Source organism: Lactuca sativa, chromosome 4 (genome assembly GCF_002870075.4).
Source record: "Lactuca sativa cultivar Salinas chromosome 4, Lsat_Salinas_v11, whole genome shotgun sequence".
NCBI lineage: Eukaryota > Viridiplantae > Streptophyta > Magnoliopsida > Asterales > Asteraceae > Lactuca > Lactuca sativa.
In genome coordinates, this window is record NC_056626.2 from 265,431,609 (window position 1) to 265,454,999 (window position 23,391).

General features: G+C 36.5%; 1 protein-coding gene across 4 annotated transcripts; it reads left to right on the plus strand.

Moving 5' to 3' along the window:
• The first annotated feature begins 5,615 nt into the window (after positions 1–5,615).
• On the plus strand, positions 5,616–9,612 carry LOC111893143 (protein NPGR1). 4 transcript variants are annotated; one of them, XM_023889208.2, is made up of 7 exons: positions 5,616–6,013; positions 6,136–6,231; positions 6,339–6,643; positions 6,754–7,012; positions 7,090–8,315; positions 8,423–8,567; positions 9,111–9,612. In XM_023889208.2, exons 3-7 carry the CDS (start codon positions 6,443–6,445, stop codon positions 9,434–9,436), a joined length of 2,157 nt encoding a protein of 718 aa, XP_023744976.1. In that variant the 5' UTR covers positions 5,616–6,013; positions 6,136–6,231; positions 6,339–6,442; the 3' UTR covers positions 9,437–9,612. The 4 variants fall into 4 exon arrangements, with proteins under 4 accessions (XP_023744976.1, XP_023744977.1, XP_023744978.1 ...); XM_023889209.2 differs by having other exon boundaries at positions 5,616–5,923; XM_023889210.2 differs by having other exon boundaries at positions 5,616–5,829.
• Positions 9,613–23,391: the final 13,779 nt, after the last annotated feature.

Sequence of the window (23,391 nt, forward strand, 5' to 3'; positions counted from 1 at the left end):
CGTGGAGTTTAGTCAAACCCATAGCACGTTCCACATCTCTCAGTTGCGGAAATGTTTAGTGGATGATTCCGCGGTGGTTCTATTGGAGGATATTAAGGTGGATGATCGCCTGAATTATATCAAGAGACTGGTGGCGATTCTTGACAAAAAGATGAAAACCTTGAGGAATAAGGTTGTCGAGTTGGTGAAAGTTTAGTGGCAACATCACAAGGGATCAAAATGGACGTGGGAGCCGGTGGAAGAGAAGAGGGAGCACTACCCAAAGCTATTTGGGGGAACGGACTTCAAGGACGAAGTCTGATTTAAGTGGGGGAGAACTGTAACATTCAAGATTTGGTATGTTTCCCTTTTAACCCCTTAATGCAAAGTTTCTATCTTTTTGGTCCCTATCTAGTATGCGGGGCATACTCTATGAGTACGCTTAGTGTACTAGCTCGTTTTATGATCGTGCGTTTGCTAATGTACGCTGGGCATATGCAGGAGTATGCAGGGCGTATGCTAAGTAGGGGCAAACCCTAATTTTTAGGGGTTGTGCCCTATTTAAGCAACTTATGTTGCCTTGGTTTTATCTTTTGGTCAACCTCCACTCCTATATACCCTAAAATTGAAACCCTAGCCTCCTATAATTTTTGTTGAGCTTTGGAAGTAATTTTATGTTGCTTTGTATGCATTGAAGAAGCTGGTGCTTGGTGACGAAGCTTTGGTTGGACTTGAGGTTGTAGATCCAAAATCTTCATCAAGTTTGCTAGCTACAAAAGGTATAAAGTTCTTATCTTGGAATCTCTTTATGTTAGCTTGAGATTAGGACTTGTTTTTGAGCTTATTATGGTCTTTTGGGTTCTCTTTGGGAGCTTGAGACACTCCATGAGCTATGATTCTAGATCTTAACCCCTCTGATGTTCCTTGTGTAAAAATGTGCTATCTTGATGAATCATATTGGTCCATACATGAGTTAGAGTCTTTATTATGGGTCTTAATGGACAAAATCAGGTTTTGGGTCCCATTAAGACATGAAAGGTGATAAAGCTGACAACTTTAGGCATTAATACCTTGAAATGGAGTAGATCTGAGGTTTAGACATTAAGAGCTTAAGTGGTTAAGACCAAAATTGGACAATGGGACTCTGGCCGATACGCAGGGCATAATCTATGGTACGCTGCGTGTATTGAGTCAGCTACCCATTTTCGAGTCAACACTCGTACGCCGTGCGTACGAGGAATACACCGAGCATACTCAGTGAGGTGGTATTTCAACGTTTGGGCCTTTTGGACTCAGTTTACTTTGGGCTTTTAGGGTTTGGGCCATTAGACTTCTAACTTTGGGCCATGGATAGACTATGAACTTTCTTTGAATTAGGTCCATGATGATTTTTGGTCCCAATTAGGATGATGGGCCATAATGGGCTTTGGGATGCCATTTAGGAATTTAGGCCTTTTGAGTAAATGGGTTGGGCCTTGGTTTTGGGCCAAGTAAGAAAAGGCTAAATGCTCTTTTACCCTAGATATGGACAAGTAATTTGGATTCTTGATTATGGATCGAGATCCAATTATTAATTAGATATTATTTGATGATGTTAGTGCAGGGATTTTGCGGATCAGCAGTTCGAGATTTTATCTGAGAGATTCAACCGCTTGAGGTATGTTTCCTCACTGTGTTTAGAGGGTCGAAGGCATCAATTTCGGCCCATGTTTTTTTATGTTTAGGATGCTAATTGTCTATGTGACTCTTGCATGTGTTATGTGTTTATATGTATACCGGGCGGGGTCCGATGCGGGGCAGGTCCTGAAGATTATATTATATGTTATTTATCGTTGTGATTCTTGCATGTGTTTATATGTTTGTATGTATACCGGGCGGGGCCTGATGACTGACAAATGTGTTCCCAGCGGGGCCTATTATGTGTTTGATTTGTATGGTATGTGGTATTTTAGGGAACTCACTAAGCGTTATGCTTACGGTTTTCAATTTATGTTTCAGGTACTTCTGGTAGAGATGTCAAAAAGTCCAGTGGGACCCCGTTCCTGTGGGGGCGTGGGGGCCCCGTCCCGTTTGGGGGAAATTTTTAAAAAAAATCGGGGGCGGGTACGGGGGCGGGGGCAAGGCTAACCCCCGTTTTAATTTCCGAGGCGGGGGCAGGGGTAGGCAATCTCGTCCCGAAACCCCCATAGGGATCCCGTTAATAAATTACACATATATTTACATATATTAATTATATAAATATAATAAACAATAACATGATTTTGAGCTTCCAAAATTCATCAAAAAACATGTTTTTAAGTTGTTAGTATAATGTTTTTAAGATGCCATAACTTTTTTTATTTTTAACATGTAAAATTCTACTGTAAATAATTATTTGTTACCAAAAAATAGCTTCTTTTAGCCTAAATAACAACTTCTTTTATTCAATAAAAAAGGTAGCCCAAAATCAATCGGGGGGGGGGGGGGGGGGGGGTAATAAAGGTGATTCGGGGGTGGGGGTAGGAAGGCTGAACATTTCGAGGGCGGGGGCGGGGGAACGGGGAAATTTTGGGGGCTGGGGCAGGGAATGCACTCCCAGTCCCGTTTGCCCCCGTTGACATCCCTAACTTCTGGTTCGAAGGGGAAGAGCATAGGATGATTGCAGTGCGCACACTACATTGTTTCACATTTTATATTACTTTGATGTACTGGGATGTTTGTTGATATACACCGATTTATTATGGTTTTCATGAGTTTATTTTGGATAATGGTTTTATTAATTTAAAACTTGAAATTGTTAGTCTTAATTTTTGGGACATTACAGAGGCATACCAATACTCGAATGATAACTATTGTTGTAGGAGAACTCGACAAATGGAAGGTATGAATCCTACACTCCACCAAAGTCATTAGCACACAAGCCCATAACATATCCTCTAAATCTTGAATTTTCCTGTCACTCTGGCCGTTAATATGAGGATGATATGACCATCCGACAATGTATAAGAGGTACCGAGTATTTCGGTTCTTTTACAACCGCCCGTATAGTATCCTGATCCATAAACATCATTCCATTTTTTCATTCTTTGAGAATGTTCCAAATATCAACAAATTTAAAATCTTTTCCATGTCCGCGAAGGTAAATTTCAAGTGCCTTGCCTAAAATGGTTGCATCGTTTTCACCACTATGCCAATCTTGCTTCAAGATGTTAAACAAAGTGTTAAATTCCATAATAACTTTGTTTATATTTCTCCACTTTGTGTATAGTTGATCATTTGTCAGATAGTCTTCTATTTTCATTTAAGCGAGGAAGCGGCTTGTAAAGTTAGCCCTTTTTTGTTTTTGCAGACTGTCGGGTCTTCAGACACATCGACCCAAGTCGATGCTATCACTATTTATTCTGTCGAGATCCAAGATCTGTTAAAGGACTTCCCTTTTCGGGCATCGAGTTGGGGCCCATATTCGGATTTGGGCTCGAGCTCGGATTGAGGCTCAAGTTGGGATTGGAATTGGGTTTTTGGAACATTCTCAAAAGGCTTAAATTCAGTATGGGATTCGAATTGGAATTGGGGTCCTAAGATTGGATTAGGGTTGAGTGAGTGTTTTTTGGTTGTTGGGGGAGTTTGAGGATGACATTGTGAAAGATGAATGAAATTGAAAATAACAGAAAATATGTGTTTCTTTCAAGGAGGAATGAAATGAGAGTTATAGAGTATGATGTTTGTAAGTTTTATTTATTATAGTTGAAAAATATGTAAAAATTTGAATTTTAGGCCATTGTCACTCTGCAAAATCTACCGACTTGGGGCTTGTCACTACGCATGCCGAGCTAGCTAGAAAATACCAAGTTGGTTGCCTATCCTCTAGTCTTATAGACATCTTTGTGATTTTCTCTATTTAATAATTTCTTTTTGGATCTTATATCCTTATATGCAAAAAAAAATGTTTATTACTTTATTTATTTATTTATTGTTTTTTATAACCGGTCAATAGTTCACAATTTCTTTCTATAGCTATTTTTTAAGACAAAACTTCAAAAATGGTCCCTGTGGTTTTCGAAAATCTGAAGTTTAGTCCCTAAAAGCCTCACAGATGGTCCTTGTGGTTTCAAAACTTTTAACAAATGGTCATTTTCGTTAACTCGGTTAGCTTTTGGCCATTAAGTGAAGGACAATTATGTCATTTTACTTCCAAAGGGACCATTTATGAAGTTTTACCTTATCTTAAAAAAAAAAGAAAAAAATATAATTATTTAATATTAAAGGGTCTCTCTTTCTCTCTCTCTCTCACACACACACACACACACATACACACACAAACCCCTTCCATTTCTTGATGAAACTCCAACATGAAAGCTTCAACATAAATTACCCAAAATCCCACATTTCATGTCCAAGAGCTCTGATGGGTGTCTATAACCCTTAGGTCCGACGAGAAAGGTGTTTGAAAACTTATGCCTGACGAGAAAGGCAACGACTTCGGTGTTTGGGAGGGTTTTGTGGTAATTTTGAATATGTCATGATTCAACCACTGTCGATCTCTTAAGATTCAAACCTGGTAAACCCTAATGCAATATGAAATCAAATTCGAATATGAAATTGATTTTAAGGGTGAAATCGAACCATGAATGTCTTTTGTTTATCTCAGAGGGCTCGATTAATAGGTGTGTGTATGTGTGCGTTTTTGATTGTAGCTTTCAAGGATCATCTTCTTCTCATTCGTTTCAAAAATCTTGTGAGTTTGTGTTTTAGAGATTTTCAAATTCATCCGTTTTAGAAGAATTCAACCACCTGAGTAATGTCATGCTCCCTTTGTTTTGTGTTCTTGGTCTTCATTCCTTTTGATCTTTGTATAAATCAAGAAGTGTCTTTTGATTTTTCTCTGACTAGAATGATTCCAGAACTACATTTGGCTAGGTTCGGTAGGTTTGTGTAAGTCTAATGATACGCCGATCCTTGTAGCATCTTTTTCGATGAAGTTGATGTGGTAAAAGGAAATGTGTGTGTATATGTGTTTGAAGGAGACGAAGAAGAGAAGGATGAGAAATGCTTGTGGACTCTTGAATAAGATTGAAGGCATCGAGAGATCTGCTCATTTTGTAAACGAATTGTGTGATTCATTATAGTTTCCATTGGCAGAAGAACCAGAACCAGATGTGAGAAGGAGGGTGGAAGAAGTAGAGATGACGTCTAGAGCAATTAAGAAAGGTCTCGATCCAATTTTGACTTTTTCAGTCAAACATTGTTCACTCATCCATCCATACAAGATCTGGAGAGAGAGAGAGGTGGGACCCTTTACTATTAAATAATTATATATATATATATATATATATATATATATATATATATATATATATATATATATATATATATATATATATATATATATTTAAAGTTAAGGTAAAACTTCATAAATGGTCACTGTAGAAGTGAAATAACAGAATTGCCCTTTACTTAACGGCCAAAAGCTAACGAAGTTTACGAAAAGGGCCATTTGTTAAAAGTTTTGAAACCACATGGACCATCTGTGATGTTTTTATAAATTAGGGACTAAACTTCAGATTTCAAAAACCATAGGGACCATTTTTGAAGTTTTGTCTTTTTTTTAATATTAAACAGAGAATCCAATAAATTTTGAAACTAGAAACTGAAATCGACCATTGAGGGAACACTAGAGTAGCAGTGGTACGACCCTTCCCCACTTTCTTCCCCATACCAACCACATGTTACAATCACTCTCAATCATACTCAAAAACTAATTATCTCAGATCTCTTTATCACTTCATCTTCTTCATTTCACGATTCGTGTTACTAATGTCAAAGCCTACTCATAATTGTTGTCATCTTAACCTCAAGGAAACCAGGAAACCAGTAAGATGAAGCTCCTTTAAATGTGTTTTCATGTATATTAACACACAGTTAAAGCACTAGAAAATCACGTCGTTAATGGTGATTTACGTGGGTGGTACTTCCTAAGCTCTAGCCAACTCTTGTTTCTCTCGCTCGTCCCGTCATTTCGGGCTTTGTTTGTTTTCTAGCAACTTTGTCACTTTCTGTTAGTCGTTTTCCTTCATCATCTCTATTCTTCCTCCAATTCCTTCTGTTCTGTCTAGTCTTCACATTTTTCTAAACGTTTTCCTGTTTCGTGCGTTGTTTCTAAGTATTAATTTGCTGCAGGACTTGTTAGTTTCTGCAATCTATCAGATCTCCATTGTTGTTTTACTGCCCTAGACTACAATTTTTTCTGATCCAAGCTTATATGACACGAATTAGGTGCATTATTCATTCCAGTCCCAAATGTGTTTATGTAAATGCCAACATGAACTATGAGATGTAAATTGCTTTACGCTGAAAAATTTCTGTGTGCAATTGATTTTCAGGTGGAACAAATGAGCGAATTGGGACGTTACATTCGTAAATAGTTTCATATAACAAGCGGAAACCAATTCATTCCAAACATCGATAGAACAGATAAAGCTGAAATATGTTGTGTGCTTGTTCGGGAGAGCAATTTAAGGTAGAAGAGCCAATTTCTCGGTCACCGGAATCATTGGCTACAAGGGATTTCTCAGCTAGTGGAATTTCCTCTCGAACTGGCACTGGAGATTGGGATTCAAAATTCGAAGATGCTCAAGTGGATGAAGCTGAATCCACCCTTAAAGAAGCCCTTTCGCTGAACTATGAGGTGAAATTATCTCTTCAATTTTATGTTTCAGATTCCCTTATACTAGCTATTTTTGTGTGGAATTGAGTAAAAATGTGTGTATATGAATGACATGTTACATGAAACTGAAGGAAGCCAGAGCTTTGTTGGGTAGACTTGAGTACCAGAGAGGCAATTTTGATGCTGCACTTCAAGTTTTCTATGGAATCGACATCAGAAGCTTGTCTCCAAGGATGATTAGGGCGATTAGTGACAGAACCCTGCAACGAAATTCCAAGGCCAAAAGGGAAAATAGTGTGGTAGGTGTGATGTCCCTTCATTCTGTGAGTCTGCTTCTTGAAGCGATCCTACTTAAAGCAAAATCACTGCAAGAGATGGGCAGATTTAAAGGTATGACACATTGATACTCATAGATCATAATAGTACTTCTTTTCTACCTACTAATATGATTTGATTTGTTTTATCAGAAGCTGCAAAGGAGTGCAAGATGATTTTGGACATAGTTGAATCAGCATTACCTAACGGAATCCCTGATTCCATAGCTCAAGATTGCAAATTACAGGAAATGTTTCACAAAGCATTGGAATTGCTTCCAAAGTTATGGATAGAAGCTGGGTTATTAAATGAAGCCATAATCGCATACAGAAGGGCACTCGTTAACTCGTGGAATTTAGACCCACAAAGATTATCAACCCTACAAAAAGACTTAGCGTCTATATTACTATACGGAGGTGTAGAAGCAACCCTTCCCCACCCCAAACCATGGGACCCACCTTACCCTAAATCCAACACAGAAGAAGCACTGATTTTGCTTTTTATACTCATGAGAAAAGTATCATGTAAAGAAATAAAATGGGACCCTGAAATCATAAGCCATTTAACTTTCGCATTATCAACATGTGGCCAATTCGAATGTTTAGCTGTTCATATCGAACAGCTTCTTCCTTCTGCATATACAAGAATCGAAAGATGGTTTTTTCTTGCTCTTTGCTACAGTGCTGCTGGTAAAATCGAATCAGCCATCAACATTTTAAAGAAAATTTCAGGGTCTTTTAAAGAAGAATCAAATTCAAAACCCCATCTCCCTTCTCTTCTTTTGGGAGCAAAATTATGTTCTCAAGATCCTAAATATTCCCATGAAGGTATAACTTTTGCTAGAAAAGTGATCAAATTGGGTGATGAAATTGAAAACAGACATTTTGAAAGTATCGCTCACAAGTTTCTTGGAGTTTGTTATGGAAACGCTGCTAGGGTTTCGTTTTCGGATTCAGAAAGAGTGGTTTACAATCAAGAATCTATCAGCTCCCTGAATAAAGCTGCTGCTTCAATTACATTTAATGATGATCCAGAAGTTTTATTTAATTTGGGATTAGAAAATGCGATACAGAGAAACTTGGAAGCTGCATTTGAAAAGATTATGATGTATTCTGACATGATTTGTGGGAGTTCAGCAAAGGGTTTCAAGTTATTGGCTTTGATAGTATCTGGTGAACAAAGATTTGAAGATTCTGAGACGATTGTTGACATTGGTTTGGATGAAACTGGAAGAGTTGACCAATTGGAATTGCTTAGACTGAAAGCTGTTCTTCAGATTGCTCAAGAACAGCCTAAACAAGCCATAGAAACTTACAAGGTTTTGTTATCATTGATTCAGACACATGGCGAACTTCAAAAAGTCAACTTGGATTTTGAGGTATGAATATATTTATTTCTGTTCTTCTTGTTTTCCTGATAAAAATCAAGGTAATTGATTCTGAATTGAGGAGAATTATTATTATTAATTTATTATTGTTTAAATAGGAAAGTGAGAGGAAATTGGAAATGGAAGCTTGGTTGGATTTAGCAAATATTTACACAAAGCTGGAGTCTTTTTCTGATGCTGAAATTTGTGTTGGGAAAGCAAAGTTAAAGGAATTCTACTACCCTCGAACTTGGCATTCTACAGGTTTGTTCATTATTTCATCAGCTACTTGTCTAATTTGATGTCTGTATGAAAATAAAATATGACCATTTTACCCTCTTGTCTAGAAGTGATGCTAACTGTTGTAAATTGTAAATGGCAAACAATCTAAAAAAAATTGAAATACTTTCATTTTTGATAAATATTGATACAAATGGATTTATATATAAATATAACTTAAACTGCTATATGAACAAAGACTTTTTTCTGGACTGAATGAGAGTAAATGACCATTTTACCCTTTTATCCAGAAACAATGCTGAATCAATAATGACTGTTTATTTGAGAACTGTCATAAAATGAAATTGTAAATACTTAAATAATGTCTTTCTGATAAAAATAAATGCAGTTATATATTTACAACTCAAATTGAACACAATATCTGAAATCATAATTATTGTGTGGTAATTGAACTACTATATGAAGAGAGACTGTGTCTTTCATGGACTGAGATAGTAAATGACCACTTTACCCTTTTTGTCTAGAAAATGATTGTTTATATTTGACCATTTTAGCCTTTTGTGACAGGTTTGTTGTTTGAAGCTCAATCTTTACACAAAGAAGCACTTGTTGCGTTCTCAATTTCACTATCAATAGAACCGGATTATGTCCCAAGTTTAATTTCAACAGCAGAAACCCTAATGAGAATGGGTGGGAGTGGGAGTGGGACCCACACAGTTCCAATTGCAAGAAGCTTGTTGATGAACACATTGAGGTTAGAACCTACAAACCATGAAGCCTGGTTTAACCTTGGTTTGATCTGCAAGAAGGAAGGTTTGATGCATCAAGCTGCAGACTTCTTCCAGGCTGCACATGAGCTCAACTTATCAGCTCCAGTTCAGAGCTTTGTCTAATGGATAAATAAGTAGAGATTTTTTGGAGATTAGAAACCTGAATTTTGTGAATATTCAGATAATATTGTATATCCATTTATGCAATTGTAACAACCTTGTTTTCATCAGGTGGTTTGACTTAATCTGGTAAGCTAAGCTATAAGCTATATATAAATATGAGACTGTTACTTTTTCCATTTAGGCTTTCTATATTAACATTTAAAAAAATTGAGTGTCATTTTCTTAATGTTTTTGGTTTGGCCCTATGTGGCTGGAGAGTGGAGATGACGCCTGATTTTGAAATACCTTTGCGATCTTAGCCTTCCAGCTTTTGCTATAAGGAAGTGAAGAGGACAGCATTAATTAGCTTACGACTCTTTGTTAATAAGAAATTTTTGTAAACTAACATATGGGAAATTGAGTAATCTAACCACTTTTTAATGTTGTTTTAATAATAATAATTTTTTTTTTTTTTTTGCAAAATGATCACTCGGTCCGGACTGGGTTATTTCGGACCCGATTTTGTATTCGGTGCATTTATGGGTAATGGATCCGACCCGGAAATATGCCCCCCACTATAAATATCATTTAACTTGTTTCGGATTTCATTTCGAACTCTCTTATTTCGGATTACCAGCATTCCAGACACCACCAAAACTGAAAACGCCATTAGATAGCGGTGAGGAGATGCATTTTTTATATGTAACTTTTTATTATGTTTATAATTATGTCTTTATTTTAGATTATATGTTAAAAACTATATAATTTATGCATTCAGATAGAGATTATTAGCATTCCTTTGAATTTTATTGGTTTAAAGACAATTATATATATATGCTACATCAAAAATTCTCACCAAAAGCTTCATTTTCATTAGTCCGGAACATGTCTAGAATTTGAAAAACATGTCCGCAATAATAAGAACACCTCCGGAATATAATGAACATTACGAAATTTATGTCCGGAATTTTAGTATGGAATTATGTTCCGAAAATGTGTATTCAGTAATGTCCTCTGGAACATACATACAAAAATGGCTAATTAATTATTCTTTTAATTGTAGCACGACAAAACATATGAAGCGGTTGTTACTACAACCTGCAGGCCTGAACTTGGACGTGAAATCATGGTTCGTTAAATAACTGACTAGTTTGTGGGGTCTTATTTATCAACCCTCCCAAACGATCTCCTTGAAAACTCTAATCACCATTTGTGAGTTTTGAGCTTTTAGAGTGCTTTGTGTTCCCTTTTGAAGGAAAAAGGATATTTTAGAACCACTTAGGAGCACAAATCAGTGTGGATCCGAGATTTCCATCCATTCATCCATCTCCAGAAGGTATAAAGTTTCTACCTTGATGTTGTTTTATGTTAGATCTAGTTATCCTTAAGAATTTCATGTTTTTGTCCCTATAACCATGGTTTATATAAGTATGAGCTACTCCGGACTATTAGAGTATCATTTCTAGATGTTTTTAGGGTGGTTAAGTCATAAAAATGAGAGCTTGGTCACTGTTGTTCATCCATACATGAGTTCTTGAGCAATAGACAACTTTATGGACCAAAGTTTTGATTGTGTGCTCTTTGTGACCATGCAAATGGATAAAGTCAGAGACTTTATCCATTAAGATGGCCATTTGTTATAGATTCAAAAGGATGAGGAGATAATCTTCTGATTTAAGGACTTAATAATTAAGTTGGTCATCAGGTGGCTATATGGGCGTAAATTGCCTTATGCTGGGTGTAGCGTTGATTTTGCCCATCTCGCCACCTTGAGCTCTATGCGGTACATAGAGTTGCATGCTACGTTGAGCCTAGGTTGAATCAAGTTGACCATTGACTTTTTGACTGTTAACCATTCAAGTTGACCAAGTTTGACTTCAGGTTAAATTGAGTACTTCAACCTATAGATTGAGACTTGGTCCCTGATTGTTGCATAGGTAACCTATAGAGACGGTTATCAGATCAATGATCATTATTGTTGAAGTGTGTTAGAATTGATTACGAACACAAACAATTAAGACATTCAATGAAGTATATGAATACATATATAAATAATGGTTGTTTGGCTCGATTAGTCTGAATGAGTACACGAGAGAAATTCTACAAGTTTTCGAATCTTCCTCTACTCTATGCACCAACCCTATTTATAAGATACGTCAGACTTACAAAAAGTTACAAGGACTAAACATTAACGAATCGAAATAAAAATGCTTTGTAAAATTGATAGGGTTTCGAAGTCATGTTGATTTCGACACTTTACAAAATCTGACCAATTCGACTCCTCACTACATACATTCGAACTCTAAAATATTCCCCTTAGTGAGAGTAGTCGATATTATGCAATCAGCTTTAAGGTATGTAGAAGTTCTCTTCGAATCTCCATATGCCATAAAATGGTTTTTGAATCTCAGTTTTTTCTTCATTGTCATTCTTGTTGTAATTGTTGATTCAAACAAGGAGATTTGTATACTAAGAGTTCGAGTACCTCTCAAGATCACAAATTTGAAACAAGAACTTTGTCATTTGTCCTTTCTTGTTCTTCCATGAATCACAACACCCATTGGTTGATGTATGATTTCTCCATCTTCAAACTCATTAATATTCAAATTTCCCTTCAACAAAGACTAAGGAAATTTTGATGGCTTCTTAAAAGTTGTGGCAAGTTCAATATATGTGATCACCAAGTAGTCATAATAGCTGTCAATAAAGACTCTGATGTGAGCAAACCCAATGATTAAATCATCCATATTGGTCTCTGGTATCTTCGACACATCAACATTTATCAAAACTGTAACGCCCGCAGATTCGAGCTAGTCAATTTAGAGACCATAAGCATCAAAAATGACTTTTTGATAGAATATTATTTAGAATGAATAATCTTAAATAAGTTGTAGTGGTCGTGACAAGGATTCCGTATATATAAAGAATGCCGAAATCCGAGTTCTAACGAAGAAGTTATGACCTATCGAAGTTTTGTGACAGAACCGACACGACACAGCGCGACATAAATAGTGAATTTACAATAGAGCGATATTTAGCCTTAGCGATCTAAATGAAAGTCGTAGAATATGTTAAGCCGAGAGCGTGCATAAAAAGAACGTCCACATCTGACTTCGTATGAGGAAGTTATGATTTTTCTAAGTTTCAGCTTAGCAGTATGCAGCCTGAAGTTCGACTTTGAGATCGAGTGAGTTATAGCCGAAACAATATAAACGGGAATCGAAGATCTCGTTGATAGTAGTACAACGGTGAAAAGACAGTCGAAAACGGACGTCAGATGAAGGAGTTATGAATTTATAACGGAGTTTTCCTGTCCCGACCAATTAAAAATAATATATTATTAATATATTAAAAATAAAGTCAAAATTAGCCAACGGAGTCTAAACGATAGTTGTAGAGCATAATGTCACCTTCGTTTCGATATAAAGAATGTCGAAAAGGGAGTTCGTATGCGAAAGTTATGAATTTCTGAAGTTCGGGGGGCGAAACCCCAAAACTATCAGAGACCACGACGTGAAAACAGTGTTCACGACGTGAAATATCTTCTGACGCCTCTTGGAGTCTGCCAGACCCAACTTGTGATGACGCATGCAGTGACGATCAAGCGCACGATGTGAAAACACTGTTCATGACGTGAAAATCGAGAAATCAGCCCTATAAATAGATTTGAAGGAGCAGCCGCCCACGGTTGCTAATTCACCCTTCTCTCACCCATATTACCTCGATTTACATGCAAAGAAGTACCCTCGAAGCCCCGATATCATCTCGAGACCCGAAGCAAGTCCCGAAGCCCCGAGGTTCCCGAGAAGAAAAGAGTTTTGAGCCGAAGCTCTGCCCGCAAGAAGTCCGGTGTGTGAAGATATCTCGGTTTCACCAGAGAGTTACTAATTGGAGAGCCGTACTGCTGCCCGATAATCGTCTTATCAAGTGAGTGTATAGTCCCTTTCATAAACACGATTTTAATAGAATTATTGTTTGGATGTATTAAGTACATGTTTTGGGTGAGTATGTAGTCACTCTCTTCTAACACATAAATATGAAGTATTTGCTATGAAATACGTGCTATGTGTTTATATATTGTTGTTTATTTAAGATGAGTGCGGAATGGATGTTTTATATAGTTTCAAATGAGTTAAACTGTATATGTATTTTATATCTACAAATATGTTGGGTAGACCATGGGTAGATGAGATAGTTGGTGTGTGATAAAGGATGAGTTGGATAATGAGATCAAGAGGTTAGTTTTAGATCCGTGAGTCTGGATCAGGTAAAGAGAAAAACTTGTTATTAGTCCGGGAGTATGGATTAAGACTAAGTTAATTGTCCCTAGTCTGGGAGTATGGATTGGGCACAGTTATTGACCCGGGAGTATGGATCAGATCAGGAGATAAGTTTTAGATCTTGGAGTATGGATCAGGTGAAGAGATTATTTTTAGATCCAAGAGTATGGATTAGGTAAAAAGATTAGTTTTAGATCCGAGAGTATGGATCAGGTGAAGAGATTAGTTTTAGATTCGGGAATATGGATCAGGTGAAGAGATTAGTTTTAGATTCCGAGAGTATAGATCCGGTGAAGAGATTAGTTTTAGATTCCAGGAGTATGGATCAAGTGAAGAGATTAATTTTAGATCCGTGAGTATGGATCAGGTAAAGAGGAAGGTTTTAGATATGAGGGTTTAGATCGTGTCGCTGTGAGGATCGATGGGGTGGGATAAGAGTTGCTTTTATATGGTGAAATTATATAATTTTATGAGTTCTAATATATATATATATATATATATATATATATATATATATATATATATATATATGTGTGTGTGTGTGTGTATGTGTGTGTGTGTTATATAACATTGTGGGATGAAAACCCTATATGCTCACCAGGCTCCCAAGCCTAACCTACTCAGTTTTCTTTGTATTACATGTTATGGCACGAGAGCATAAGTTGGCTGACATAACGAGAGATTTTGGATTATAGGCCAGTAGTTATGAATAACTGTTGTAAGGTCTATTTTGTTCTGTTTATGCTTTTGGTTTGTATTGAACATGACATCCCGAGATTTTGTTATATAATGAAAATACATTTCTTTAAAGAAATGCTTTAATAAATTCTTATCATATTTTGTTTTGGGAACAAATTCCGCAACTATTTTCTGTAAAAGATTACTCTGATTTTAAAAACAAAGCATAAACAAATCAGTCTTTTCTGGCCGTGAAATTGGGGATGTCACAAAAACCTTCGTGACCATGACCAAATCATTCAAGTTCATCTGTGCAAAATCTGCTATTGTAAACTCAGCAACAACATTATTTGCTCTGACCACAACAAAACAAAAAAGTTTGTAGCAGACCTTAAAATAAGATGTCAAGAACAATGGTCATCACTTTGATTATCTTCACAGAAGACCACACCTCTTCTTTATTCTTCCCCAAAATTGCATGAAATCGCATCTTCAATCTTTTTAATTCATCCTTATCATTGAAGTTTTATAGGATCCTGAACTAAGAAGAAGTGAACAAAATATGATTGATCGGAAAGTCAAGCTGACTAAAATAAGATTTTTCTATGTCGTAGCTCTTCTTTGGCACTTTTCGAAAATCATCATTCATTCCAATCGAAACAATATCTTCTATTGTCTCACAACACCACTAATTATTGGGATCACCCTTTTTCAATTCAGATGGGTCATTTGCTATTCTCCTTAGAATGTTGTTTATCGGCCTTTGTTTTTTGATTTCGATAGCCTGTTGCTTTTTCTTCTCTTCTTATGATTGTACAACCGTGATTGATTTCCCTTTATCATTTGGATCAACAGTCGAAGTTGATTTGTTCAAGCTAGAACTTGAACCTTCTTTCATTTATTGGGTTCACTTTGTCTTGAAGACCTACAGTGTAATCTATTTTCAATGAAGAGACTTCTTCAATCAAGTGAGTTGACACTCCAGCTACCACATCAATCTTCCTATGTAATGTAGAAGAACTTTCAAAAAAAATTAACTTCGTACTCCAATAACTTTCGAATATCAGAAATATGACTTTGCAAACAAACTTTCATTTCCTCCGGTTGTTTTGAAAAAAGATGATGACATTCTTTCGAAACATTACGAAGCTAAGAAACTTGACCAGTAAGAGTTTGAGAGTGATCGTGAATCTTTTCATCATTTCTCTTGTCAACACCATCTATAAGAGTTTGCAATCGAGACACTTGGGCTTTGAGAAGAGAATCAACTTCGACTCCACTTACAGAATGTTTGCTTCCTGTATCAGCCAATAACTATAAGATCGAATTGATCTTGGAGTTTAAAATTTTGAATTGTCTTCCTAACATGATCATTTCATCAGGAATATTATCCTCTTCTCGATCAAACTGAAGTTCAGTAAAATACACCATAACATCATCATCATCATCATCAGCTTTAGGTTGTGGTTGTGATTTTTCAGTGGACTGAGATGAAAATAAAGTGGTAATCGGTTCTTGCATGATACCAAAAAATGTTGGTGATATATTTGAAACAGGAACAGAAGTTGTAATGGGTGATGAAGGTGGTGTTAAAGTTGTTGAAGTTTCAATAGTTGAAGTTTCAATGATAGTTGTGTCAATGGTAGAAGTTTCAATGGTAGAAATGACAGTTGATTCATCATTGTGCATCCCTTCATCCATGTTGATGTCTAGAGTTTGGACCTCCTCCATATTGGACTCAGTATGCGAAACCCCATATGATTTAACAATAGTCTTCTCAGGATATTGGTGGTTTGTTGATCACTCGAATTAATGTTTGTATCCACATTAGATACTTTACAGTGACATCAAGATTCCCTATCTCCTTGAATTTCGACTCGATAGGAGAACCCTTCGAGGTGAATCATGATATGAATCCTCGATTTGAATATCAGACTGTTCACTGTCACTGCCATGCTCCGTTTCGATTGTGACATTTTCAAGTGATAACTGAGCTTCTCATTTCTTCTTATTTAACTTTTAAGCCATATCAATAACTCTTCTTTTCTTGGATGTTGGTTATCCATGAACTGGTATTTCATGAAGTAGAACACCCATCCTATTAAATTGAGCTTTACGAACCTTCTTCAGACCACCCTTAGATGATGCATGATTTGAAGATTCATTGAGTTCACCACTTTCAACTATAGGTTCTTGTGTAGCTGTCTTGACTGGAGATTTAGTAGGTTTCTTTGTGGGTTTCTTAGTTCGCTTATGAACACCCGATTTTGATGGTATGGTTTCTTTCACAACTTCCTCCTCCATAGTTGGTGGTTATTTTTGACTTGCTTCTTCTTCTTGGGAGCCTTTGAATCTTTAGATGTTTCTTCTACTCCTTTGGTGGAAAAACCCCAGTTGGATTGGAAGAATCGATCGAAGCCAAATATTGTACCAGTAGTTGATTTTTAGGATCCACAAGCTTGAGTATCGCATCTAGAATGCGAGCAACATTGGGAAAAATAGCATGATCATCAACAAAAATATGTGGTGCAGCCATAACCGGAAACTCAACAGTTTTTACATCAGATAGAACCAGAATATCCTCTTGATGATAAACTTCTTGTAAAATCAAGCCCCAAAATCGAGCACTCGGAACACCATTTGTTAGGTTTGTGTGTGAGATTGAGGTTCCAAACTCCTCCCAAATATCTGTAGCATAATCCACATTCAGACCGTAATATAGTCCAACGATTACTAAATACACTTCAAGCTTGGTTTTGTCAAGCCCAGAGCTTCTTCCTATTAAGCATCGTATCACAATCATAAACAAAAAAACTCCATATATAGGGAAGACCAGACTTCTTAATGTGACTTACTCCAGTAAGAGTTGGCTGATTCCGTATTTATTAAACATATGAAGCACCTGATCATTTGAGACTTCATAGAATGTACCTAAAATTGGTAACTTCAGGATTTGGGAAAATTGATTCTCGGTGAGCTTCTTGATCTTTGAATTCGATAGCTGAAATGTGACCACCTTAGTAGTTTTATTGAATACAACAATTGAACCAACAATTGAAAGCCATTCCATCGGAACTATAAATGAAGATGAAAGTGCAATTGATAACATAGAGTTGTTAAAAGTTTGAACAAGCATCCATAATGCCTCCAGATATTGATCAAGAGATGGAACTGTACAAAGATTAGTGGTTTGGATCTTCATCATCGGTTGTAAAATTTCTCCTTTATTGGTGGTTGTTGGATCAACAGCGTGATGAGGAGCAACCATTGCAGAGAATTTTGGAGTAATTTGGAAATGATGAATAGTTAGGGTTCTTGAAGGTTTGATCAGAGAGCATAAAGTTTGATAAAGAAATCATCAACTTCCTTTTAAAATAGGAGGTATTTTTTAATTTAAACTGGTATCCAATAATACAATGCCACATATTGTGTTGGTTACTTATCTGGCACTGTAAAAAGCTCCACGTCATAGAAGTGATCATTACGTTCTCCTTGATTCTCATGAAAATCCTGAACTGTCATGTCGATCGGATCTTTCGTTGTTCCCAACTGGATAAAACCATCACAATTTTCAAACATCAACCAAGTACAACATGTAATTCAACACCAAATATTAATCCTTCGACATAGAGGCTAGGGTCATTCGCTTTTGGGATATGGAAGCGAAATCATATGCCAGACTTTGCAAAATCTAATTTTCGAGTTGGTAAGACCCAAAACCTCAAGAATTTGAGTGCATTCGTGTGCCAAAGAATAAGATATCAGCAATTAAAAAATGTGGATATTGTGATATAAAATTTCATTTGATACGAAAGCAGAGTGATCCCATGCAAAGATCTCTTCATTCGACATCAAGAGAGATGAAGAATTGCTTGTGTGGTATCCCATGAATTACAATCAAATACTCGTTGATGAGCATCGAAGGGCTTCTTTTGCGTTGGCTTCGAATGTGGCTTCAATTTTGAACAAAGTCACAACTTAACATAAGTGTGATCCAATTTGAGCAAAATTACTTGGATGACCAGTGTAGTCAAGAACAAGTATGGTTGGTGATTAGTTTGAGTAACAAAAGTTTAGAAAAGATATTCAGATGGAAATCTCATTCCAAAAAAAAATTAAAGTACTGGATCTTTGTGGGCAAAAACATCTTCGGACTTGAACATTTTATCAAGATCACACAATTCGAATAAAATGAGATTTTGAATATCGAATTGTACAAAGAAACAAGTTTTTCGTGAAAATCTTGAACAATGTAGGTCACCGTCAACCCGTTGATAGTTAGGTTCGTTGGGTTTCACCATCATCATGGAAAAATGACTCAGGATCATAAACATAGAGATTTTACATATCTACAATGTGCTAGGTTTCGACCAAGGATATTGAGGATATGTAGTGTTGTGTATGTGATCATGAAAGAAATTTTGATGAAAAAGATTTGGTGAAAGAACTCATTGTACTTCTGCGAAAAAGTGGACGAAGCATAAAACTCTTTACTCATAATGAGAAGAGTAAGGTAGCTCTTCGACTAATGTGAATATAGCTTGATTGGGAAGAAACTTTCGTGTGAAAGATTTCATTAAGGCTTTGAATACATAGAGTCTTTGAGGCTTAGAGGACAACATACAAAAACATGCTTTTAGGGACACATAACTAGCACACAGTTTCGAGTAGTACCTGTTCCCTTGAGGAATATGTGCATTCAGCATGCAAAATAGCTCCATGTTGTTACAAGGAGACTTCAACAACAATTTTTTCGTATTTTTGGTTTTATCACAGAAAAACAAATTTAAGAAAATCTTCTAGAAATTTTGATTTTTGAAAAACGAAGACAAAAATAGGAATGTTTTTGGATTTTGTTTAAGACAACGACAAAAATAAGAAAATCTTTTTGGATTTTTGATTTTTAAAAAACTCAACAAGAATAAAAAGAAACGGACTAAAAGATATTACCAAGGTCTGTTCGACGCATGGTATTGCAGTTCTTAAACATAAGATGAGCATCAAAAGCCTCACCACAGATGCGGATTAGATTTATGCACAAAACGATTCTAAAAGAAGTCGAATGCGAACGCAGTCGAACACTTAACATAAATAGTAACCTATGAATGGATCACAAACAGGTGAAATTGAGTTAAAACACACAAAAAAATACTTACTAATAGAAAGTAACCATAACAATCGAAAGTAAGATATAACTTATGTTTGTGTCAGTGTGTGACAACCCGAACCTTTTCCGCTTCCGTTATCCTAATTCCGTTAATAAAATTTGAATTTTATTGGATTTCCGTCAAATTCCTGGGTTTGGAAAAATTATTACGAATTATATAAATAAAATTATATACGAGTTGGAACCAAAATTGCGCGAAAAATCCGAAATGTCTCGAAAATCAACATGTTTGCGGCCAGAACGAGTTTACGGCCGTAAACCCGTTTGCAGTTGATGCCAGGTGGACCCCACCACCGACTATACCCCCAACCTATATATATCAGACCCCACTTTCATTTTAAGCTTCTTGGCCGAAAACTCTCTCTTTCTCTCTCTAGACTCTTGACCGTAAACTCCCAAAAACACCCTTGTTCTCCCGAAAATCATCAAAATTTGTCATTTAGGGTCGATTTGGAGCATCTGGAACACGTTTTCTTCGAAATCAAACACCCATGTTCGTGAGTGTACGACCGTACACCCTTCAAAGAGGAGTACACGGCTGTAAACCCCTGTTCACGGCCGTACACACCTCTTAAGTGGTGAAAAACCCGTTTCCTCGATTCGATCAAGTCCCGATAACATTCCTTAACTGAAAGCATGTGTTTTCTAACACTTTATCTAACGAAAATCGCTAATTTAGATACATATATGTATTTATTTGATATTAGGATTTCGTTAAGTGCCACGTACAACAACTCGAGGATCTTCATTTCCAGTACGATGCTTTCCCACAAAAAACGATGAGTTCATACCCTTATATTTTTCCGAGTTTTTAATGTTTTCAGGGGGGGGGGGGGTATAAGTAATCTTGTGTTTAAAAATATAATTTGGTTTATTATATTTTCCAATCATTATTATACATTGAATATAGAACTCACTAAACCTGAATAACATAGTTACTACTAGATTTGCGGGCAGCTTTATAAACATGTTAAGATATAAATGTTGCAAATATAGTTTTCAGAACAAAGGAAACAAAATTATTAATTATAAAATAAAAGATATTATTTTATAAGGATTCATGTTAATAACAAAATGGGTTTTCATAGTATTATTCGTGGATTCGTTGAGAGAACTAAAGTGTGTGACGCCTTGTAACCAGAGTCTGCTGGAGTGAGAACGTGAGTTTGTGTATAGATCTATACTGAGTGACAATCCTGCACCCTGACTATTAGCTACAGTCAACCTGGGGTGACAAACATCATTTTTCACGACGTACGTCGTAATGTTGAACGTCCATAGTATGGTTATAAGAATCCACAGGTGAAACAACGACTCGTTCACATAATAATAATATACCTAACAAACAGTCAATAGGGTTAGTAACTATGTGATGACTTAGTATATACATTAGGGTAATATGAAATTAACATCCGACTTGCAGTGGGATGTGTGATCTCCGCCTCATTCCCTGTTCCTTGTTTGGTTGTGGGCTTAGGGCGGAATCACCCAATCGACTGTTTGTTCGATCTAGATTTCTATAACTCGTATGTACTAAGTGATCACATGAGGGTATTAACAACACTTTTGGGATACAGAACAACATGTTATCAACTAGTTTTATTTATGTAATAATGTGACAACCCGAAATTTATCCCGTCATCTTAACCTATTCTTCCGTTAATAAGTCTTTTTTTATTAAATTGACCGTTAACCTTTTGGATTAGGTTAATTAAATTGGGACTTTTGTTATGACTTCATAAGGGCTGGAACAAATTAGAAACACCCTCAATATTCCCTTGAAAAGTTTTAATTTCAACCAAGTCAAATTACGACCATTTAATCGGGTGCAACCAAAAGCCCCGTTTAACGTCAGTATTGGGTAGATTTCCACTGAGCCACAAACTCAACCCCTATATAAGGGGGAGTGGACTCCATTTGAAGCCTTTCCACCCTCTCTCTCTCTCTCTCTCTCTTCTCTCTCTCTCTCTCTCTCTACAAAGTCAATTTAGATCCAAAAATGCCTCTTTCAAGTTCCAAACTAGTAGGTGATCTACCCTAACTTGTTGTTACTCATTTAACATACAAATTCGTGTTTAAGACATCCAAAAGTGGCAAAATCATGTTCTTACAGCCCAAGAGCACTCTTGTACCGCAAACACCCATAAGTGGGGTTTTGAAGCCCCAAAACCCTTGTAAATCACTCCTAGGGCTTAGATATGACTTGTGGACTTGCGTGTATGAGCTTAGAACCCCAAAACCATAACATATGGAGAGTAAACATGATTTTACGGCCCAAGAACACTCTTGGACCGTAAACCCCTCTTCATGAGCCGTGAACACCTTTTAAGGTGTTAAATTTGCCCTTAAACACCTCCTCAGGTTTGGGTAAATGTCTAGAATCAACCAAAAATGAAGTAAGGGAATTAAACATCAAAGAAACAAAGAACCTAGGAGTTTACGGCCGTAAAACCCCCAAGGATTAGTCCATGGGCCATAAACTCCCATAATGAAGCCAAATGATGCCCTAACTTTCGCATTTGACTTGGAAAAATGCATAGAAATTTATACCCTTTCATTTAAGACCTTAATTCATGAAGGGAGTGACCAAGTGAGAGTTTACGGCCGTAAACTCTAAGTTTACAGCTATGAACTCCCTTAAGTGGTTCATTTGGAGCATTAAACCCTTCTTAAAGCCCTAAATGTGAACCTAGCCAAACTCTACAAGTGATATAAGACCTTTTAGCTTCCAAAAACACACCACCCATGAGTTTACGGCCGTAAACTCATGGGGATATGGTCTTAGGGCCGAAAACTCCATAAAGAGTTTACTCTTGAAGAGTAAGCTCCCTAACTAGGTCATACACCCCCTTATTTCAACCCAATAGCCTCCTAGCACTTGACCAAAGTGTTTTCCGCACACTAGGATGCTTATACGTGTTTAATTAGTATTATAATCACTAATTGTATGTAAACATATGTCATCATATGTTAATAGGTCATTAAGTGTGTTCAGGTCTTTACTTGGCACCGAGCACCCAATCGACACCTCCGTCCGATCCACCCACAACAGGTGAGTTCATACCCCTGAATTAACCTTTTAAATAATTTTAACTGCTTTTATAGGGGGGGGGGGAATACAGGTTTATCTATACAGTTATTATATAAATCACATGTGATTAATAACTGTATAGCAAAATAGATTTTTGCATGATAACTGTTTTATCCAGCTTAAGTTGTTCCAATCTCGCTTTCAACTCTTGTTAACGGTTTTCCAAACGTTTTTCAAAGGATTCCAAAGGTTTTCAAAACTTGTTTTACAAACTGACATCAAGTCGTAAATTTTCTTATGTGTAAAGGTTTTCTAAGGTTTTCATCGGAGTTTTCTTCTATGTTTTATTTCGTTAAAATGCATGCTTGTACTTGTATAGTTATACAAATAATGTTTAAAAGACTTAGGAAGGCTAGTTCGCCCTATTTACTTTTCCTCGTTGGGATGTGGTCTGGTGGGTATCTGTATCCGTCCGAAGGTGGTTTAAACATTAGTTGTATATCATGTATACATGAATAGACATAAAGGTTTTCATTGAACAGTTCATTTCCCTTGGGTAGCAAGGGCTTCCTTCCATTCATCGTTCATAGACTTTTCATTAAATGCATGTCTGTCTTTGCATAGTTATATAAATAATGTTTAAAAGACTTTGGAAGGCTAGTTCGCCTTATTTCTTTTTCCTCGTTGGGATGTGGTCTGGTGGGTATCGGTTATCCGTCCGAAGGTCGTTTAAACATTAGTTATATATCATGTATACATGTATAGACATAAAGGTTTCCATCGACCAGTTCATAGACCAGAAACACTAGTAATTATTATA